At 34.6% G+C, this 22,276-nt stretch overlaps 2 protein-coding genes across 2 annotated transcripts; both read right to left on the reverse strand.

The window, feature by feature from the left end:
* Nucleotides 1–5,238: 5,238 nt before the first annotated feature.
* LOC110659642 (histone H1) lies at nt 5,239–6,564 on the reverse strand. The gene is made up of 2 exons (XM_021817624.2): nt 6,253–6,564; nt 5,239–6,108 (listed from the first exon to the last, which is right to left on the reverse strand). The coding sequence occupies exons 1-2, from the start codon at nt 6,430–6,432 to the stop codon at nt 5,449–5,451; spliced, it is 840 nt and encodes a 279-aa protein (XP_021673316.1). The 5' UTR covers nt 6,433–6,564; the 3' UTR covers nt 5,239–5,448.
* Nucleotides 6,565–13,357: 6,793 nt separating this feature from the next.
* Nucleotides 13,358–16,157, reverse strand: LOC131177985 (uncharacterized). The gene is made up of 5 exons (XM_058143177.1): nt 16,026–16,157; nt 15,772–15,882; nt 14,599–15,513; nt 14,132–14,277; nt 13,358–13,913 (listed from the first exon to the last, which is right to left on the reverse strand). The coding sequence occupies exons 1-5, from the start codon at nt 16,155–16,157 to the stop codon at nt 13,358–13,360; spliced, it is 1,860 nt and encodes a 619-aa protein (XP_057999160.1).
* Between the last annotated feature and the right edge of the window lie 6,119 nt (nt 16,158–22,276).

The raw sequence follows: 22,276 nt of genomic DNA on the forward strand, positions 1-22,276 counted from the left end.
TGCACCATTGCATAATAGGTGGCCTTCAATATCTCTCTTTAACATGGGCAGATGTCTCCTATGCAGTCCACCGTGTATCTCAGTTCATGCATGAACCAACCACGCAACATTGGATGGCTGTGAAATGCCATCTACAATATATTTGGGCTACAAAAACTTATGGCGTTCTCATTTCTCGCTCTAAAACAACCCATATCAATGCTTATGCCAATGCAGATTGGGCAACCAATCCAGATGACTGCAAGTTAATCAATGGTTACACTATGTACTTAGGTGACGATCTTGTATCTTGGTGCACGAGGAAACAATGAACTATTGTAAAGAGTTCTACCAAAGCTGAATATCGAGCCGTGGGTTTTGCCACAACAAAAGTTATTTGGCTCATATCTCTTCTTCGAGACATTGGCTACGAGTCCTCTACTTGCCCGAACTTGTGGTGTGACAATGTGGGTGCCAAATACTTATCCACTAATCCAGTTTTTCACCCATGAACCAAACACATTGAAGCTTATTTTCATTTTATTCGTGATATTATAGCCAAAAAGCAACTTCAGATCAAGTACATTTCTTCGAAGGATGAAGTTGCAAATCTATTAACTAAAGCTCTTCCATGATCAACATGAGCAGCTTCAAGATTTACTAACAATCCGACCAGCTCCTAGTTCGGATTGAGGAGGTGTGATAAGGTTGATCTTGTTGTAACTGATATTCATATTAGTATTATCTATGTTGGGTTTATCCTTATCATGTACACATGCATATATACTACTTTATATTTCTTTGTTGAGTAATGCAATAGACTTCTTCACCAAGAACAACTAACCACCTGGAACAACCTTATAACATCTCTAGCAGCTTCCTTCTTTGCACACCATTTCACTAAATCTGCTGGTTCATATCAAAAGGATTTTAAAATTCGTTATACAAAGGGCTCAAATATCTCCATTAGAAAAGAAAAAAAGAGATTATCCTTCCGCAGATAGGAAGGCAGTGAAGGAACATTTTGAAGCAAGGGAATGACGAGAAAACGAAGACTGTTAAGCGAATCGACTTTGTTTGAGTTTCAAAACACATACCATTTACCAAAGAAAAATAATCCCATTTGATTACCGAAACCGAAACTTGCATGATATTCTAGGCAGCACATTAGACAAGTGAGAGTTTTTTTTTTTTTAAATCCTCTCAAAGAAGATGGCATACTTCCTGTATCCCCATTCAGCAGATGATATATAACTCATTTATAGCTCCATCTTCTACATGTATACATGTCCATAAAACTTCTAATATCAAAATTGGCTACTCACAAATCATCAGCAATGAAGCACATCTCTCATGTTATATTTCTAAACTACCAAGTATCAAGCAATTGCCTCTTAAACAAACTGATGTACCAGCATATCACTTCCCCAATAAAGTTTCACCTCCCCTGCTGCAAACAGGACAGAAAGTCATGATAATTGAGCTAATGTACATGAGCATGTATGATTCATGCCAGCTTCCAGTAAAACTCGCGAGATTCTAATTATGTTGTTTTGCTTTAATTCGTCTTAAACATCATGGCATCATGTACAAGAAAACCTCGTATTCATCAAGACCCTACCTAAATAGAAAAACTGTCATTGGTAACCTGTCCATTTCAACAAAAATTAGCACACCCATAACCAAGAAGAAAATCAACAAGCTCAACCATACACTGTTCTAATACCTGTAAGATTTTTTACAATGATTGACAAGCTCACACATCAGCGTTACAAATCTCTAAAGATAGCAAGGAAATTTATTGCTTCTAGTTGCATTCAATCAATTCCTATGTAATTCAGCAAAGAGGAGTCCAGTAAAGAATCTTACTTCATCTCTTTGGCTTCAAATTTTTCATAGGAATTATTAACCATCTGTTGTCACCAATTCCACTTACATTTTCTGTTGTCACCACTTCCACTTACATTTTGTCGGATTCCTCTTGTCGCCGCCACGCTCAGAATAGACAACACCATGAAGGTGCAGCCATTTATATGCAAACTAAGCATGTAAAAGTTTTTAAAATATTCAACAGAACACAATACCAAGGATATTTAATAACACTGATTTAAACTTCAAAGACAGGACAAGTACATCTTAGTTTAATAAATTCAAGTTCAAGAATCAGCTGAGCCCAATTTAGTTGTCTGGTATGTGGTATATACATTGCCAGACAAAAAGCAAAATGTTAGTTATCATTATGTTTTGTTAGAACCCTAAGGGATCTGATATTGCAAAATAAGAAAGTGAAGAACAGGAATGAACGGAGAGAGTAAAGAAAAGAAGAGAATGAGAGAAATAGATTGAGAGAAATTAGAGAGAATAAGACTGAAATTTCGTTAATGATTCTGGAATGAATCCACAATAGAGCATCTAGCTCCTTTACACAGCTACAACTTCTTCTTGACAACTACAACTGCTGCAGCTCTAGTGAAAGTTTTCCCACCTTTTCTTAACTACTTCTAGTTTCCATTAACTACTCAAACAATTTCTAGCAACTAATTGAACAAGTCTTCTCCAACTACTACTTCCTCCTTTGTCTATTTATCCTTATGTTTCCCCTATATGCGACAATACCTCCGCCTTAGCACATTCCTGTCCTCAGGAATGTGAGAACTCAGGAAATTAGACCTGCATAAAGCTTCTGTCCTCCCATGTTTCAGATGGTTCCTCCTCTTTAGCTGCAAAGAGTTAACATTCTTTCTTTTTAGTCTCCAAATTCCCGATGCTTGTTCCTTCAAGATCACAATACCATTTAGCATCTTAACTTTCTTCCTTTTCTTTCTTGATATTACCTTTTCATCTTCCATGAGAATTATAGGATTACAACAGCTGAATTCACCATCTTGGCTCCCACAATACAGCAACTTGCTTCCAACACCCACACTTTCTGTAACATTAACACCTTTATTTTTTCTTGTTTTCAAGAACATCCCCAAGAATTTCTGCAGCAAAAAAATCAGTTTTGAGAGTGAGTTGTGCAATCACTTCAGGTTTAGCCTTTCCCCATTGCAGATCCTAGTTCCCCACCATCACCACCTTCATCCTTCTCCTCCTCATGGCCCTGCACTAGACATAGCAGTAATAAAATCCTGCTCCATCTCAGCGCTAAATCCTGCTCCACCTCAGTGCCCTTGTCTTTCTTATTGGAAGTTTCAGCTCTGTATTCTCTTCCTCAGTAGCAAGTGAAGCATGAACATCAGACATTTATATATTGTCATGTGATGCTCTTCTGCTATGTCCACATCATTATCGGGTGCTTGCTTCTCTATTTGACGGGTTGAAACAGCATTTATTATAACATTTTTCATTTCCCTTTGAATTGATTCTTCCAATTTCCCCTTTTTCTCTTGAAATGATATCTCCAACTTCTCCCATTTTTTATCCAGCCTCTCCTCGTATCTTTTAAATGCTCTCTCAATAATTTCTGTTATGCTCTATTCTAAAGCAACAATCTTTTGCTCCCAAGATTGCTCCTCCATAACCAGACGAACAGAGAAAGAACAATTAAGGAAGAAGAATTTCAAAAACAATCACCAAGAAAGTAGCATAGATAGAAAGAAATTAGAGAAGAAAAAAGAAAGGAAAGAACAGAAAGAGAGTAAAGAGAAGGAGGAGAGAATTAGATTGAGAGAAATTAAAGAGAAGAAGACAGAAATTTCATTAATGATTCTGGAATGAATCCACAATAGAGCTTCCAGCACCTGTATACATCTACAACTCCTTCTCGACAACTACGATTGTTGCAGCTCTAGTAACTTTTTTCCCCCCATTTCTTAAATACTTACAGCTTCTAGCAACTACTCAAACAATTTCTAGTAACTACTCAAACAACTCTTCTCCAACTGCTAACTACTTCCTACTTTCTCGAACTGCTAACTACTTCCTCCTTTCTCCAACTGAACTAGCCACTAGCCGAAACAAACGCTTTGTCAGTTGTACTTCTGTCCAATTATAGAAACCATAAAAAGCATGCAAACAAGAGCTCACTAAGTGTTAACTTACCTTCCACTAAGAGAACCCTATTCTGCCACCAAGCTCTGTTTTGCAGTCATCAATTGTATCATTTTATTGGCTGTTTTAAAGAACCATCTCTATTTTATGCTTCAAATTTCATTCCTCATTATCCTCATAGCTCCTTCAACAGAAGAAGCCCCCCAAATGTAATCATAATAGGCTTAATTTTATGAGCAACAAATAGAAAAGTAACATTAGCATGTTAAAAATTAAGTGGGGTTAGCATAATTTTTCTCCTGGAAATTAATCAAGCAATCTTCCAAAGCAGACAATGTTTTATCTGTTTTAAGAAGAATTCATCATGATTGAGTGTTCGTGTCAGTAAAAGTCGAGTATGGCCATAGCAATTAAATTAACAAAGATTGCATCTCTAGTGTCATGCCAAGTCCCAACAGTTCTTTTTTTTCTCGACCAATATATAAGCTAGATAAAGCTACTGAGTAGCAAGATTAACAATGCCCTATAGAACTTCAACAGAACCTTTTCAAGACAAAGAAAAACAGAAGTTCAGCATTATATTAGACTTGTTAGTGACAAACCAAATTCGTGTAGATTTAAACAAAAAATAAAACTCATTTTAATTAAACCACTTGCATACACCAGACCAGAATGCTTCCAGATCCTGTAAAAGTCTATTGTTTCAACCGACACAAATTACTCGAGTCAATACAAATTAGCCACCTCTCCTCTGCAATGTAAAGTTTAAAGAGCGAGGTTAGAAAATGTACCGGCGCTAGAAGCAATGTCATAACCCCAGAGTTCTCCACAAAGTGAATGTAAACAACTCCATGTGAAATTTGACGAGTGAAGAAAAAAAAATCGAAACCTCAGCTCCCTTCAAACTTCAATCACGCAAACGCTGCTAAGCTTCACCTCCACAAAATAAAATAAAAACAATATCGTGTAAGGGACGCTGCCTCCTTCAGACTTATAACCCCAATGCTCAACACTCAATGCATGCACTAAAACCAGCCCACCATTCGACCTTACTTCGAAGAACAACCCATATTTGTTATTATTCAGTTGCCATGTGTTAGATTACCAAAATCACAAACCTAGGGCCACACACCATAGAAACTCATGTGATATGTTGTGTATTTACGGTGCTCTAACCTACAAAAACTACCAGTGTAAGTGTGTAACATCTGTCGCTTTTGAACCATTTTCGCTACGAATAAAAAACCCACTAAAATGGAGATGAGATTGTAAGGAAAATTGATCTCCTAAATTCGTTGAACTAATCTTACAACTTACACTGTTTGAAATCCCTTAAAAAACTCATAAAAAAAAAATCCAATGTCTTCTTTTTGTGGCCAACTAGAACACATGGACTCAAATACACCTCATCAGCACCGAATTTACAAAACAACCCTACAAACGCGCTGAAGCCTATGGTATGCCTCCATGTTATGATCACTTCCTTCCCTTCCTAGCTGAAGTCCTCTTAGCTGAAGTCCTCCTTGACGGTGACTTTACGCTCTTCGGCTTAACGGATTTAGCCGGCGTCTTCTTTGAAGTAGGAGCCTTTTTCGGTGCTGCCTTGGGAGCCGCTGGCTTCTTCCCTGGATTAGTCCTAGTCGATGTCCTCGCCACCTTAGCCGGCCTCTCCTTAGGCTTTGGTCTAGCTGGAGCAGCCTTAGGCTTTGCAGCAGGCTTAGACTTAGCAGGCGCAACCTTAGCTTTGGCAGCCACCTTTGGCTTTGGGTTCACCTTAGGCTTAGCAGCTGCCTTCTTCTTGGCTGGAGTAGCGACAGCCGCTTTCGTCGACTTGGTTTTCTTTGGCTTGCCAGAAGCCTTAGGCTTGGTAGCAGCTGGCTTCTTCTTGGCCTTGGCTGGAGCAGGAGCAGGAGCAGGAGAAGCAGGTTTCGGCACCGATGACCTTGCTGGTGGGAGCTTGAATGATCCTTTCACCTTCACAAGCTTACCAGCAGCTACAAGCTTTTTCAGATGGAATAGCAACAGCTTTTTGAAGTTAGGAGGCAGCTGCTTCTGCTTCTCTTCAATGAACTTGGTAATCGCATACTGACTTGAACCGGTCTTTTCCTTTAAAATCACAATGGCATCCTTGACCATCTGCAACCACACAATAAATAAATAAATCGGATCTACACAGAAGGAAAAAACTCAACATTTCATGATTAAAAAACAAACGAAAAAGGCACCGGAAAAGATATCGAATTCGAATCTGCAAACGATATAACAAAACATAGAACGCACCTCTTCGTATGGAGGATGGGATGGTGGACTACGTTTCCTAGGTACAGCGGCTTTTTTGGCTTTGGGTTCCTTAGCCTTCTTGGTCTTACCGGTCTTGGTAGCCGGTGCTTCCTCGACAGTTTCAGTGGTGGCCGGTTCAGTATTGACCTCGACAGCCGCAACCGGATCTTCAGTGGCCATTTGAGAAAAAAACGAAGGATCAGAATCAAAATCTAATGTTTAGGATTCAAGAACAGAAATTTGATGGAAATAAAGGGAAAGTATTGGATCTATGAAAATTATCGATATCGATCGAATGAGCAGATAATGAAATGGTGGGGATTTAAATAATCAAGCGTGTGTGAAGCGTATCCAAAAGCTAATCTACGATTGGCTGACAGGCCTCGCACGCGGATCGCTCCCTTATGGAAGTTTAAATAATAGCCGTTGGATGTTGGCGTTATCTACCATTGAGAGCGCTAGGCATAAGGGGTTGGCGTGGCAATGAGGGTTGGAGGGGGAATGGATGAACAATTGTTAGTTTAGGTGTGCTTTTAAGCTCAATTTAATTGGCTATAACTTGAGCTCCACTTGATGGATTTTTGTTAGGTTTTTTGCATTTTGTAGCTTATTATGTAAGCTTTCTAATGAGTACTCTCACGTACTGTGGACGTTAGTAATTTAGGAGAAATTGGAGTTTGAAGCCACAATGCTCAAAACTAGGGTTTACTTTGATGTTAATGTGGTTTTGGGAGATTTTAGAATAATGTGTTGATTCACTTCTGGATTTTTTTATCTTGTATGATAGTAGCTTAGTAAAGGAAGCTATTGATCCGAGAATCATTAAAATCCAATAAGATTTAATTGTTGGTTGAGGAATTTAAATATCATTGAAGTTGAACACATAGTACAAGTACACCAACAATGCTCACTTATATGTAATGGCTTCTTTTAAAATAAATCATTTTTAACAAAATAATTTAATTAAATTCTTACAAGAATGTTTATTTCTATTTTTATTAAAATAACTTTTTTTTAAATTAAAAATAATTGAATTTTTTAATATCAAATATGAAAATTAATCTAAAAACTTAATGAAATTGAATTCTTAAAAAATTTAGTTTCCAAACAGGTAATATAAATATAAATCTACTTGACTGCCTAATAAAATTTTTTTCTTGTATGATAAACTTATAATTTGCATATAACATGATCCTTAAGAACAGCTAATGCCCTATGCAAAATTGTTATGTTCAGATGCATTACATAATGATACCTTCTTACTTTTTTACATAACTCATTGTCATATGTATATACATAGAGAGAGAGAGGGCAAAGGCAAAGGCAGTAAAAATTACTTCAGCTTATGATAAACATGCATTTACAACGTTGTGGTAGCTTTACCAAATCCATCATAAAAAGTGTGTAAACAAGTCTACTAAATCATGAATTACAATCACACACAAATGTAAACAATGAATAGTAAATATTTGATATATGATTGTTGAGAAACCATAAGCAATTGAGTTTATTTTACTCAAATATCTAGCATGGTCCTCAAATGGTTATCTTTAAGTTCTAATATCTTTAGCTTTGTTTCACTCAATACATTAGCAATTGAATCCATAGTTCATATATACATATACATAATAAATATTTTATTTTGGTGACATATAAATGTTTATGTGATTTGAATATATTGGAAACTCATCTCATTACTTTGTTCATGATGAATATACTTAGTCATATATCCAAGAATTGCACAAAGCCTGTAATCAAAATTTTGTATTCATATTTGCATGAGTTAAATTTATATATTTATGAAACAAATAAAATGCAATTATGAAGTCATATAAATCACACTATTAGATTTTATCAGTCCATTTCTAATCAAAGTTAATCTGTTTTCTAATTTGACGTAAAAACAAATGATATTTGTTTTCTACACCCGCGTTATAAATTCATCTCAAAAATAAAAATTGAGCTCCATTTCGAAATTAAAAACGAATAAAAAATGAAGTCAATCTATTTCAAAATTAGAAATAGACAAGTATCCATTGCTAATTCGTTTCAACTTGGCAATGAATAACACTTTTGTTTTTAAATGAAAAGAGGCACATATCTAAAATGGAGTATACCTATGTGATGTGACTTGTGAATGAAAGAATGAAAATTGATTAGTTATAAAAGATAAGAAATTCTTCTGGAATGAATCGAGGAACAAGAATAAGTAAAAATTAAGTAATATAAAAACAAAATTAACTTCAACAGAAAAAAAATGATTTCTTTTTGGTATTTTATGATTTAAGATGCAACAATAATAAAAGACAAAAATAAGAAGATAACTATGGAACGTAAACTTTGATAAGAGTAATTTCACCATAAAGATTACAATCCCAATGAAGACGCCACACAAGGAACTCTTGTGATAAGTCAAGACTTCGCTACAAACAAATAATGTTTGATAAGAAAAAAGAAGCAATACTTGCTATTGATTAAAATTCAGAATACTTTGAGCTTACAAGAGTTGGCCTTTATATAGGTGTCACGACCCAACCTATGGGCTGGACCAGCACTAGCACCTGAGCCAGCCTAAAATCCCCGAGGCCCGTAGTAAACTTAACTATTCCTTAACCCAACTCTAAGGCCCATTTGGGCCCAATTTCAAGAATTCAACCAGACAAAGTCCAGCCATAAAATGGACCTTTCAACGGGGAGTTTTTGACTCAACCGACCTGTAAACACAATATATAATATCAATTGGGGAGCTCAACTCACCCTCCACATACTCATAACAACATAAAATAAATGGGAGCTCAGTTCCCTCATCCAGCCCAACACACATGCATAAAATAATAAGTTTACAGGTCCAAATTGACATTTTATATTATAGACCCAATTCAAATAAATATTTCTAATATATATGGAAATTCTAAGAGTTAACAGGTTTATACAAACATTAATAAACGACCTGCGAGAGAGAAAAGTAGGTTAACCTAAAAAATATCCTCCTGTGGCCTGAAAAAATATTGAACAGGAGTGAGCGTTCGACTCAGAGAGTAAAATATCAATTTTAACCATAATCTCTATAATTATCTAAAGCTAATGCACCCTGTAGAGTGAAATGCAACATCAGCAACATTTTCACATCATAACAGTAAAAAGGTAAATTTGGAGCACTCACACACCCAGTAATATCAATCATAATATATGGGAGCTGATCCTCTATACAGCTCTCTTCAATCCAACCTGTGCCAGCGAAGAACTCAAGCCGGACTTTCACTTAATAAACTAAATCGGGGTCTCAGCGAAGAACTCAAGCCGTGACTACTCCCGAAGGACCGGGTCCCAGCGAAGATCTCAAGCTGTGTCTATCAGTCCTATCCATAGCCAACACCACATCACACGCACGCCAATGCACGCACACTGCTCCAAATTACCACAACAACATACATGGCACTTTAACAGTTGTGAATGCAACATAAAACGTGCCTAGAGTTTAACTACATAGATATATACGTATAAGTGATGCATGGGCATGCTTGAACATATAATAATATCGAAATTACAATTAAAATTAATATTTTACTTACAGACTTTGACAGCGGTCACTGAGGAGGCTGGGCGGAGGAAGAAGGTTGTCCCGGCTCATCTGACAATTTTATTACAATTATTTAGTAAATTTGACTCAATACAAACTAAGAAAAGATCAAATACATCCTAAGTCGTGCCGAAAATCCGGCAGAGTCTCCCCCATATCTAGAACCTACCTAACCTGCAAAAGGGCTCAAAACGCATTTCTATATTCGCAATTCATACACTCACAACTCAATCACATCACACAGCCCCTCCTGGGTCCATCCAAACAGTCCTCAGTCACAATATGTAAATTTACAGTTTAGTCCTTATAATTGATCATTTTTACAAAAACTGCCCAATTAAGCTCTAAAAATTCTAAAACTTTGTCCCGCTGTCCTTAGCAATATTACTAGCCTATTGCAAAAAAAATTATAATTTTCTGAGCTACCACGAATATTTTATGGATTTTTAATCCTATTTAAGTACTAGAAAATTACGAAAAAATAAGGTTCGGGTTTACCTATGCCGATTCTGACTTCGGGACGTGCTCGGGACGTTTGAAAATGATAGAGTAGCCAAAATCTCGATCCAATTCGAAGACTTTTTCGGTAGTCGGTCTGTCTGGCCGAAAATTCACTAACCCGGACAACTGTCGAATTTCTGCGAATTGAATATACCTACACAAAGCCCACAACACGGGGGTTAGTACATAAATTTTACGAAATTTTCTAAGCTCATTTAATGCTTAGAAAAACACTACGAGTTCCATGGGACCCACGAAAAACGGTGTCGAAAAATTTTGAAATTTATATTATCGCGAAACTCTCGACGAGTGGAGCGCTCTAGTACTCTTGGTTTTCTAGTGGGATTTACGGTTTGCGAGAAATCTAGCCCAAAAGTCAAAATGGGCTAAAACTTCCCAGACAAAAATTGGACAAACCGCTTGATGGATTTTGGTGTTCTTGGTGTCTGTGGAAAGCTCTCGAGGTGTAGATGGTGTTTGACACAAGACCCGGCCCAAATGGTGGCCGGATCGGCAAGATTTCGGTAGGGAAGACGGCGCAAGATCGTCGCGTCGCCGTCGCGACGCTCTCGGCGTTCAGTGGTGGGCGCGAAATGGGTGGTCGGGAGGCGCGCCGGCGAGGTGGCGAGGAGGCTGGCCGGCGAGGGGAGGTGAGAGAAGAGAGAAAACGGGGGAGAGAGAGAGAGAGAGAGAGAGAGAGAGAGAGAGAGGAGAACGCGCGCGGGAAGAGGAGAAGAAGAAGAAGAAAAAGGAGCTAACCCGATTCGGTCGGTCAGATCCCATCTGGTTTGATTCAGCAGGTTCGATTCAGAATACAAAATTTTGAATTTTTACTCTACCTTGGGACCGAAAATGAGGCCAAAAAATTCTGAAAAAAATTTTAGAAAACTCAGAAAAATTCGTAGACTCCAAATATATTTTTAGTTTTGCCACGTGGTCTTTAAATTAAATTTTAAAAATTATCAAAGTTTTTATTTTTGGAAAATCGAACCCGATTTCTAAAATCCGAAAAATTTCAAATAATTTCCTAAAATTCAATAAAATAAAATATCAATAATTACCCAAAAATAATAATTTAAAAAAAAATTAGGGGTGTTACAATAGGCTAATTACAAGCACTATAAAGGAAAATAGCAAGGTTACTAAATAAAAAAATTTGAATAGTCTTCTAAATAGGAAATAATATTGAATTTTTGAGAAAAAACACTTCATAAATCTACCCATAGAATGATGTACGAATTTGAGGAGATTTTGTGACTTTTCAACCTTATTTCCTTCCTTAATTGAAAGATATTTCAATCTCCCTCTGATTTCTTTGACTTAGTCAATTCCAAACTGTAAATAGGGGCCTTTTACACACATATGGGCTTATTTTCTTCATAATCAGCCCATTATCTTTATTTTAACTTAAGCCCAAATATTTTACTATGCACTCATCTCACATGCCCTATGAACTTGCTAAGTTCAACCCAACTTCTTTAATTCTAAATACAAGCAAGCAAAGTAATGAGCTTGCTTTTGGACATAGTCAATGGGCCCTCGTATGTCATTTCATCAAGTGGCACATCATCTCTCCCTTGTTGATTAGAATTTGCCCTTAAATCTAATTCTTCCCCATCCTCAAAATCATCTTCCAAGTAAGGAGAAAGATCTCTCACATTGAAAGTAGTAGAAATATTGTACTCACCGGGCAAATCTACCTTGTAAGCATTGTCATTGATCCTCACTACCACACGGAATGGACCATCAGCTCTTGGCAATAGTTTGGACTTCCTCTGATTTGGAAATCTCTCTTTCCTTAAGTGAAGCCACACTGGTTCTTATTAGCGGCTTGGTTTTATTGTTCATTTTTGGCCTCAATGAACTTTTTAACTTGCTCATGCATAGACTTCACCATCTTTACCTTCTTCTCCCCATCAACATTGGCTCTTTCTTGGATAGGAATTGGCATCAAATCCATTGGTGTGATTGGATTGAAGCCATAGACTACTTTGAAAGGAGAGTGCTTAGTTGAACTGTGCACACTTCGGTTGTAGGCAAATTCAACATAGGCCGAGCATTCATCCCAACTCTTCAAATTCTTCTTGAAGATAGTTCTTAGCAAGGTTGAGAGAGTTCTATTCACCACCTCTGTTTGCCTATTTGTTTGAGGATGATAGGCTATGCTAAACAGGAGGCGAGGTCCAAACTTCTTCTACAAAGTCTTCCAAAAATAACTTAGGAATTTAGCATCACAATCTGAAACAGTGCTCCTTAGAATGTCATGCAACCTGATGAATTCCTTAAAGAAAAGGTTAGCAATAAGAGAAGCATCATCAATTTTATAGCAAAGAATAAAATGAGCCATTTTAGAAAACCGGTCAACAACAACTAATATGGAATCTTTGAGCTTACAACAACTAGGCAAGCCAAGCACAAAATCCATGCTCACATGTTCCCATGGGTGATTAGGAACTGGAAGAGACATGTACAGCCCTTGCGCCATCTCCTTGCTTTTAGCCTTTTTGCACATCACACATTTCTCCACTACTTTGTGCACATCTTTCATCATACTTGGCCAATAGAAATACTCCTTTAAGGCTTCCAAAGTCTTCTTTTCACCAAAATGGCTAGTAAGACCACCTCCATGTGCCTCCCTTACCAATAATTCTCTGACAGAATTATTGGGAATACACAACTTTCCCATTTTAAAGAGGTGCCATTATGTTGGTAGAATCCTTGAAAGACTTTCTCTTTGCAAGAATCATATATAGAAGAAAAGTCCCTATTTGACTTATATTGCTCAATCATCAATTCAAATCCCAACAGCTTAGTATTTAGCAAAGAGATTAAGGCATACCTCCTAGATAATGCATCAGCCACAACATTGGAGTGTCCCTTCTTATACTTGATCACATATGGAAATGATTTAAGAAACTTCACCCATTTGGCATGTCACTTGTTCAGCTTACTTTATTCTTTTAGGTGCTTCAAGGACTCATGATCTGTGTGGATAACAAACTCTCATGGCAAGAGATAGTGTTGTCAAGTCTCTAAGGCATGAACAAGAGCATAAAACTCTTTATCATAGGTTGAGTAGTTCAAACTAGCTCCATTTAACTTTTCACTGAAATAAGCAATGGGACGTCGTTCTTGCATTAGAACAGCCCCGATTCCCACTCCAGAAGCATCGCATTCTACCTCAAAAATCTTCAAAAAATCTGATAATGCAAGTATTGGAGTAGAGGTCAATTTTGCTTTGATGAGTTTAAAGTTGTTTTGGTCAGCTTCACTCCAATTAAATTTCTCTTCCTTCTTTAAGCATTCTGTTAAGGGAGCTATGATGGTGCTGAAATTCTTTACAAACCTCCCGTAGAAAGAGGCTAGGCTATGAAAGCTTCTCACCTCCGAGATTGTAGTTGGTATTGGCCATTCTTGTATTGCTTGCACCTTCTCTTTATTCACCTCCACGCCATGTTTGGATACCACAAAGCCAAGGAATGTGACTTGATCGTACCAGAAAGTGCACTTCTTGATGTTCGCATACAACTTTTCTTGGCATAGAATTTCAAATGGATGCTTGAGATGATATTCAAAACTCCTGCTATAAATCAGAATATCATCAAAATAAACAACCACAAATTTGCCAATGAAGTGGAAAAGTACATAGTTCATGAGTCTCATAAAAGTGCTAGGAGCATTAGAAAGGCCAAAAGGCAAGACCATCCACTCATATAACCCAAACTTTGTTTTAAAGGCTGTTTTCTATTCATCCCTCTCCTTCATTCGAATCTGATGGTAACTACTTTTCAAATTAACTTTTGAAAAGCAACAGCACCATGTAATTCATTAAGCATATCATTAAGTCTACGAATGGGATAGCGATACTTTACAGTGATTTTGTTGATGGCCCTACTATCAACACACATGCGCATGGAACCATCCTTTTTTGGGAACCAACAAAGCTGAAATAGAACATGGGCTCATGGATTCACGAACATAGCCCTTTTTCAATAGCTCTATGACTTACTTATGCAACTCCTTAGCCTCTTCTAGATTACTTATATAGGCTAGTCTATTTGGTAATGCTGCTCCAGGAATTAAATTAATTTGATGCTCAATGCCATGAAAGGGAGGTAGTCCCTCTGGCATCTCTTCAGGAAAAACATATCCAAATTATTCCAATAGTTCGGCCACCATGGGAGGAACTGTAATGTGGTTAGATTCCAGTAATTCTTTACCAATAAGCACAAAAACAAAATTGTGGTTAGTGATAGCCTTCAAACATCCCCCTTGTTGAGGAATAGATTCTTATTCTTTTCTTTATTACTAATTAGCTGCTCTTGATGTATTTGTTGGGGACTAAAAGGGGCTAATACAATTCTTTTCCCATCCTTCATAAAAGAATAAGTATTTTTAAAATTGTCATGCACATCCCTTCTATCAAATTGCCATGGCCTTCCTAACAACAAATGACTAGCATTCATAGGCACAATGTCACACACAACTTCATCTTTATAGTTGCCTATAGAGAAAGGAACAACTACTTGCTTAGTCACCTTAACATCACAATCATCATTCAGCCATTGCAATTTATAAGTATGAGGATGCACTAAGGTGGGGAGATTAAGTTTCTCAACTAAAGTAGTAGAAGTAACATTAGTACAACTACCACCATCAATAATGACATTACATACCTTGTTGAGAATAGTGCATCTAGTATGGAAGATGTTCTCTCTTTGCTCTTCCTCTTTTGTTGCATGTGCACTTAAGGTTCTTCTGACCACTAACATCTCCCCAACATCAGCATACTCTACTTCTTCATCACCATATGCTTCATGATCTTCTTCCTCTTCACAAGCCTCATCTTCACTTTCTAGCTCCCATTGGGCTTCCCTCAACACCATTACTCTCTTGTTGGGACATTCTAAAGCAATGTGTCCATGGCCAAGGCACTTGAAGCATTTTATGTCTCTACTTCTTTTAAGAGGGGCTGGATCTACTTCCTTCTCCTTGCCCTTGCTCACGCTAACTGGTGCTTTAGTAGAGCTTTCCTCTTTGTCATGCTTCTTTATGCCACCTTTATCACTAGTAAGTGGGGTGCTAGTGTTAGAAGGTTTTGTGAATGTTTTGGTAGTAGTGCCCTTGTATCCACCTTTCATTCTTTGCCTTTCAACCTTAATGGCAAGTTTGATCACATCCTACAAAAACACATATGGTTGCAATTCAACAGTATTAGCAATTTCATAATTCAAACCACCAAGAAAATGGGTAATGGTTTGTTCTTGTGGTTTCCTCACATCAAATCTCAACATCAGCATCTCAAATTCTTTAACATAGTCTTCCACACACATTCCACCTTGACACAAACTTTGGAGTTTGATATACATCTCCTATTTGTAATATTCAGGTACAAATCGCTTCTCCGTGATTCTTTTTATCTCATGCCAAGTTTGTACATCATCAAGCCCATCCCTACGTCTTTGAGCCTTTACGTTCTCCCACCATAAGTTTGCATAATCAACAAACTCAATGGCAGCAATTTTGCACTTATTTGCTTCACTGTACTCCTGATACTCAAATATTTTGTTAACTCTTTGTACCCATTCTAGGCACTCTTCAGGTGAGCTGGTACCTCAAAAAGTTGGAATCTTCATCTTGATGTTGTCTCTTTGGCCATGTGGATGCCTAGGCAGGTGTTGATCATAAGCACCTTCTTCAACTCCAGGTTCATCATCATCATCATCACCATGCCTTGTTGCCTAGGACCATTGCACTCTCTTTGTGACTGGAGTGCAACTAGTCTTGCCAAAGCTTGTGTGATTTGAGCAATTTGCTCTTGCATTGCATTTTACTGTCTTTCAAGTCTCAGCATATGTGCTTGATCCAATGTGAGACCTCTTGAAACTGGTGGAGGCACCTCTCCTTTATCAGACATGTTGCTACCACAATCAATCTCACTAAGTGTTTCACTCAATTAAAGGATAGGTTGGTTCACTCCCTCACGTGTTTACACTTCAAAGGCTTTAAAGTGCTGCCTAACCAAGGCTCTGATATCAAACTGATGTGCCTTGTAAAGGAGAAAATAAAAATTGATTAGTTATGCAAGATAAGAATTTCTTCTGGAATGAATCGAGGAACAAGAATAAGCAAAAATTAAGCAATATAACACCAAAATCTACTTAAAAAAAAAAAAAAGAAATGATTTCTTTTTGGTATTTTATGATTTAATATGCAACAGTAATAAAAGACAAAAATAAAAAGATAACTATGAAACGTAAACTTTGATGAGAGTAATCTCGCCATAAAGATTACAATCCCAATGAAGATGCCACACAAGAAACTTTTGCGATAAGTCAAGACTTCACCACAAACAAATAATGTTTGATAAGAAAAAAGAAGCAGCACTTGCTATTGATTAAAATTCAAAATGTTTTGAGCTTACAAGAGTTAGCCTTTACAAGCACTATAAAGGAAAATAACAAGGTTACTAAATAGGAAGTTTTAATAGTCTTCTAAATAGGAAATAATATTGAATTTTTGAGAAAAAATACTTCAGAAAATCTGCCCATAGAATGATGCACAAATTTGAGGAGATTTTGTGACTTTTCAATCTTATTTCCTTCCTTAATTGAAAGATATTTCAATCTCCTTCTGATTTCTTTGACTTGGTCAATTCCAAATTACAAATAGGGGCCTTTTACACACATATAGGCTAGTTTTCTTTATAATCAGCCCATTATCTTTATTTTAAACTAAGTCCAAACATTTTAGTATGCACCCATCTCACATGCCCCATGGACTTGCCAAGTACAGCTCAACTTCTTTAATTCTGAATACAAGTAAGCAAAGTAATGAGTTTGCTTTTGAACCTAGTCAATGGGCTCTCGTATGTCATGTCATCATGTGGTACACCACTATGATCATCTAGAAAATTTAGGGAGGTGTTTGGTTCTGCTATTTGAGGCAATTAATAGTTGATAGACATCCAAACGGTTGAACTAAAGTGTTTGGTAAATCTTCAAAAACTTAGTTAATAGCTGATAGGTAATTGATAAGATATCTATCAGCTGCAATTTACCGGCTCTTAAATATGAGTTGTTTCATAAGTGTTGAATATTTTTTTTGAACTTTTGATAATAATAACCCTACTTTATCTATTGGTTTTTACGCTGTTTTAGGTACTAGATATGTGATCTCAATATAAAACCAAACTTTTCAATATCTTTAGTGCAGAAAGAGGGAATCATGATTTCATGTATTATTTATATAATTATTCAAATCAAGCGGAGAATAGAGAAATTTGAGAGTACCAAATTCACCAATTGCATCTATTTTTATTTTGGATGATATTACACTGTTACAATCGTGTATATATATAAAATTATTGTATTAATTTAGATTATTTAATTTCTATTTATCTATTTTAGTAATATAATAAATTAATAATTATATTTTATTTTAATATAAAATAAATTACATGATATATACTTTATTAATCATTTTACATATAACAGTATTAATTAAATATATATTTATTACATACTTAACATAAATCAGCTACTATTAAGTATCGACTAACAATAATAGTTATCAGTTAGATCTAATTATTAAACCAAATAGGGTCTTAGGTTAAAATGGAATAAGAAATATAATGAGATGAAATGTAAATAGTCATTATATTTATGGTTGAACAATAAGATTAATTAATATAATATAACCACAGTTTATAATTTTATAGTTAGAATTTATTCAATGGCGACGTGATAACAACATCAAAGTCCTATTAAAAAGCAAGGGAGTCTACATAACAAAAAAAAAAATATTAAAATTATTATTTGGGATCATGGGCTAATCATTTGGGATCTCATATAGATTGTGGATTGAATGTGAGAGTAGCTTATACGAGAAAACGAACTCTATTAAAATTATTATTATTTTAATAATAGTCTATTTTGTCAAAGTCACAATGACATAAATGAGATGATTGTGAGGTTGAAATGAGGTTTTATGTTATTTGAATAAAAAATATTTGTTGCTTCATCAGGTGGCTTTGATAGGAATGAGCAATTTTCCATTGTAATTAAAAACTAGAATTAAATTGAATTAATTAAGTTTTTTTGATTTGGTTTTCAGTTTTGATTCAATTATCATTTAAAAAGAATTTCGACTTTTTGGTTTGGTTAATTCAATAAAAACATTGAAATAATCGAATCAACTGATTTAAGCTATATACTGGGTTTGGGCTGTTTCCATAAGTGTTTTCTTTAGGCTCTTAACCATCCACTCCATTGCACACCTGCCCTAAGGCCCAAGCCTAGATGACATACCCAACAAGCTAACTCTCATTTTTTTCAGGCTCCCAGCACCACATTGACCCACAATCGTCGACACCATCATCCCTCCCTCCCTCCCTCGCCATTCCCTTTTTACAGTTACCCAACACGTATGCCCACCACAGCTCCATCTACATAGCACGCCCATCTCCATGCAACTACTATCATTGTCTCCGAGTTATAGCCACCTACAAATAGCATTGCTGCCGAGTTACTCGTGGAGCAGAGGGCAGTGATATCGATATGGGTGGATGTAAGGGTTTGGAGTGGGTCCTGGCTAATGGGGGCGGAGTAGAAAACGAAATCGCAGAGGGAATGAAAGAGCTACATGGTGGTCATGAGATAGGTTATTGCTACGTCTATGGATAATGACTGTCAGAGAGAGCAAAATATACTCAAGTAAGGGTAATTTTGGAAGAGAAAAAAATTCTCCTTTTCTTCTAAATAAGGCTATAGCACGTTGACTAACGCGTTTGTCAACCAAGGCTAACAAAAGGATCAAACAGTTGAGTTTTATGAAAGTGAAAGATATTTTAATTAAGTTTAAAAAGATAAAGACTAATTAGACATTGTCTGGTTCAAAATGGCCTATTTTTTGAGATGTTTACTCAGCAGGAAGTATATTTTCAGGAATGTTATTTCCCAATAAATAAGGTTTGAATATATTTGATTGGCAAGTTAATAAAAAATATAATAAAAATGATATAAATATACTTATTCTATTTATAGGTATAATATTGACAGTGACGAGCATTCGGTTAAAATCGAATTGAATTAAATTATAAAAATCGAATTTTAAATTTTAGAAATCTAACTGAATTGAAATGGGTAAAAAATTGAATCGAACTGAACCGCTCATTTTAGTTCGGTTCGATTTAAATCGATCAGTTTTGATTTTTGATTGATTTTTTAATTTATACTTGATTTTCAAGTTATTTGATCTAATTTTGATTTTAGTTTGAACCTAATAACCATTAATTATTGAAATTAAATAATTAATATATATAATTAAATATAATTCATAAATTTCCCATAAAAATAAATCAATTCAAAAATTGATTCGGTTTGATTTAGTTCGATTTGAATATATAAATTACTATTCGGTTTGGTTTAATCGATTTTTATAGCTTCAAAACCGAACCGAAATAATTGAAATTTTTATAATGTAAAATCAAAACGGAACCGATTGAATTTTAAAATCAAATCGATTGAACCCAATTAACTCGGTTCGATTCAATTTTTATGTTTAAACCGAATTCTCCTCAACCCTAAATATTGGAAAAAAATTTGATAATTCAATAGAGCATATTTTATGTTGTCTAAACTCTCAATTTACATAATAATTAACATATAATAATTCCCTAACTTGATACGGGATAATTTTTTTTTTTTTTTTTGCAAAGTAATTATTTCCCAAAATACATATTAGATTAAAAAAATTTTAAAAATAAACTATGTAATTATAATACTTTTTATAAAGTAATATAATAAAACATTATTTTAAGTTAATAGTAATAAGTAGAATTATTTACTTTTAGCAATAAAAATACAGATAATACTATTCATAATTAGTATTTAGAATTAATGTTAAACTAATAAAATCCTAAACATCATCAGATGGAAGCTGATAAGTGGCAAGAACGGAGCATCATGGATCGCTCCGCATTAGAAGGGAGAACTAACTAAGCATGTATCGTGCCTCGTATGGCTTTCTCAATGCAGCCCCTGTCGTGGACAAGTCTTTGCACAATACTTGAATTAGTGGACCCGGGAAAGTGGCAAAGTGAAGAAAGTTGGAGATTAAATTAAAAAAAAAAAAAAAATTAGAGTTGGTCCAAGAAGCGTAGGCCATGATCTGTGTGAATGGTGAGAATGGTGAATCAGAAATAATGGAAGGGATTTTACCTTAAGTTTTGCAAGAGTAAAGTAGGAGGTATGAGAATTTTAACTTATAAACTTGAATAAATTAAATAATAAATTCATAAATTTATAAAAATTAATTAAAAAAGTGTAATTTATCAAATCACACTTATGTAAGTTAAAATTAAAATTAAAATTAAAATTAAAAAAATAATTTTTTTTTTCAAATTCAAAAGAAAATCTGTAGATGAAGAACGACAATCCAAAATTTCCTCAAATCCAATCAGAAAATTCAACTTATAACAAAAATCTAAAAATACAACAAATCAAAACAATGAAACCCATAAATAAAATTCAGAAAATACAAAAAATATCAATACAACAAACCCAAATTCGAAGAACATTAACAAACCCAAATCATCAATCTATATCTTGAAAAAAATGAAAAATATCAAGAACATTCAACAATAAAACACATTCTTCACACTCGGTTCCAACACCCAGTTCCCTCATCACCACCCAACAGCAAGAAAACCCATCAACAAAAAGCCATATTGAAGTTGCTGACCAACATCGCGCCTTCCAAAACATTGATTCTTGCCGGATTTGCTTTTACTCGTCATCAATGGGAGTTCTTCATGCTCACTAGCTGTTGTCTGGTCTAGAGGGGTATCTAAACTGAAAGTGGTCGGCCGTTTGGTCTAACGGGTTCTCCATAATTGTTGATGAGTGTTAACATAAGGATGAACGGGAGGGAGAGTGTGGTTGGGCAACTAAACCAAAGGTGGTCATTGAGCGGAACAGGATGAATGGGATTGAAGAACCGACGAGTGGAATTGATTGTGGGATTCATTGTGGATAGAAAAAAAAGCTCAATTTACCCTTATATTTGTTAGAGAAGTCCAATTTAATCAATTTTAACTTTTGATTTAATTAATTTTGAAGTTTTAATTGATATTTAATTTAATCTAAAATTGAAGATTGTGCAACTTATTCACCATTTGATGTGTGAGATATTTTTTTTTAATTATTTTTTAATATTTTAATGTTAATTATTTAGTTAATTATTTTTTATTTTTTAACATAGTTAATTATTTTTTAATGTTAATTCAATAATTATAATTAGTTAATTTTATTATATTTTACTTTTTTAATAATAATATGAAAATATTAAAATAATATTTTATATTTTTAATTTTAATTAATTATATAAAAAAAGATATATATTTTTTGATTTTTTTCAAATTAATTAAGTATAATCATTATAATTTTTATTTTTAATTAATTATATAAAAATATAAAAATAATATTTTTCATATTTCACTTTAATTAATAACATTTAATAATAAAAATAATATTTTTATATTTTAATATAATCAATTATAAAATATAAAAATAACATTTTAATTTTAAAAATAAATATAATTATATATTTAATAAATGGCCATGTAACATAAATAAGAGAAATTAGATATAACTATAATTTTTTTAATTAAATTAAATTAAAAATTAAAAATAAATTAAATTGAAGCTTCAATAAATATGAGAGAAATTGAAATATGCAAATTTGAATCACTTTGAAGTTTGAGAATGAATGGAATCGAAGAGTTGGGATTTAGATTGGTTTTTGTTATGTTTTTAATTAAAAATAATAAATAATTTTAATTTTTTTAAAAAATATATTTTAATATTTAAAATATAAAATTAATATCTTTTAATAAAAATTTAAAATATTTTTATTTATTTTTTTAAAAAAAGAAAGCTTATT

Source organism: Hevea brasiliensis, chromosome 2, assembly GCF_030052815.1.
Source record: "Hevea brasiliensis isolate MT/VB/25A 57/8 chromosome 2, ASM3005281v1, whole genome shotgun sequence".
NCBI lineage: Eukaryota > Viridiplantae > Streptophyta > Magnoliopsida > Malpighiales > Euphorbiaceae > Hevea > Hevea brasiliensis.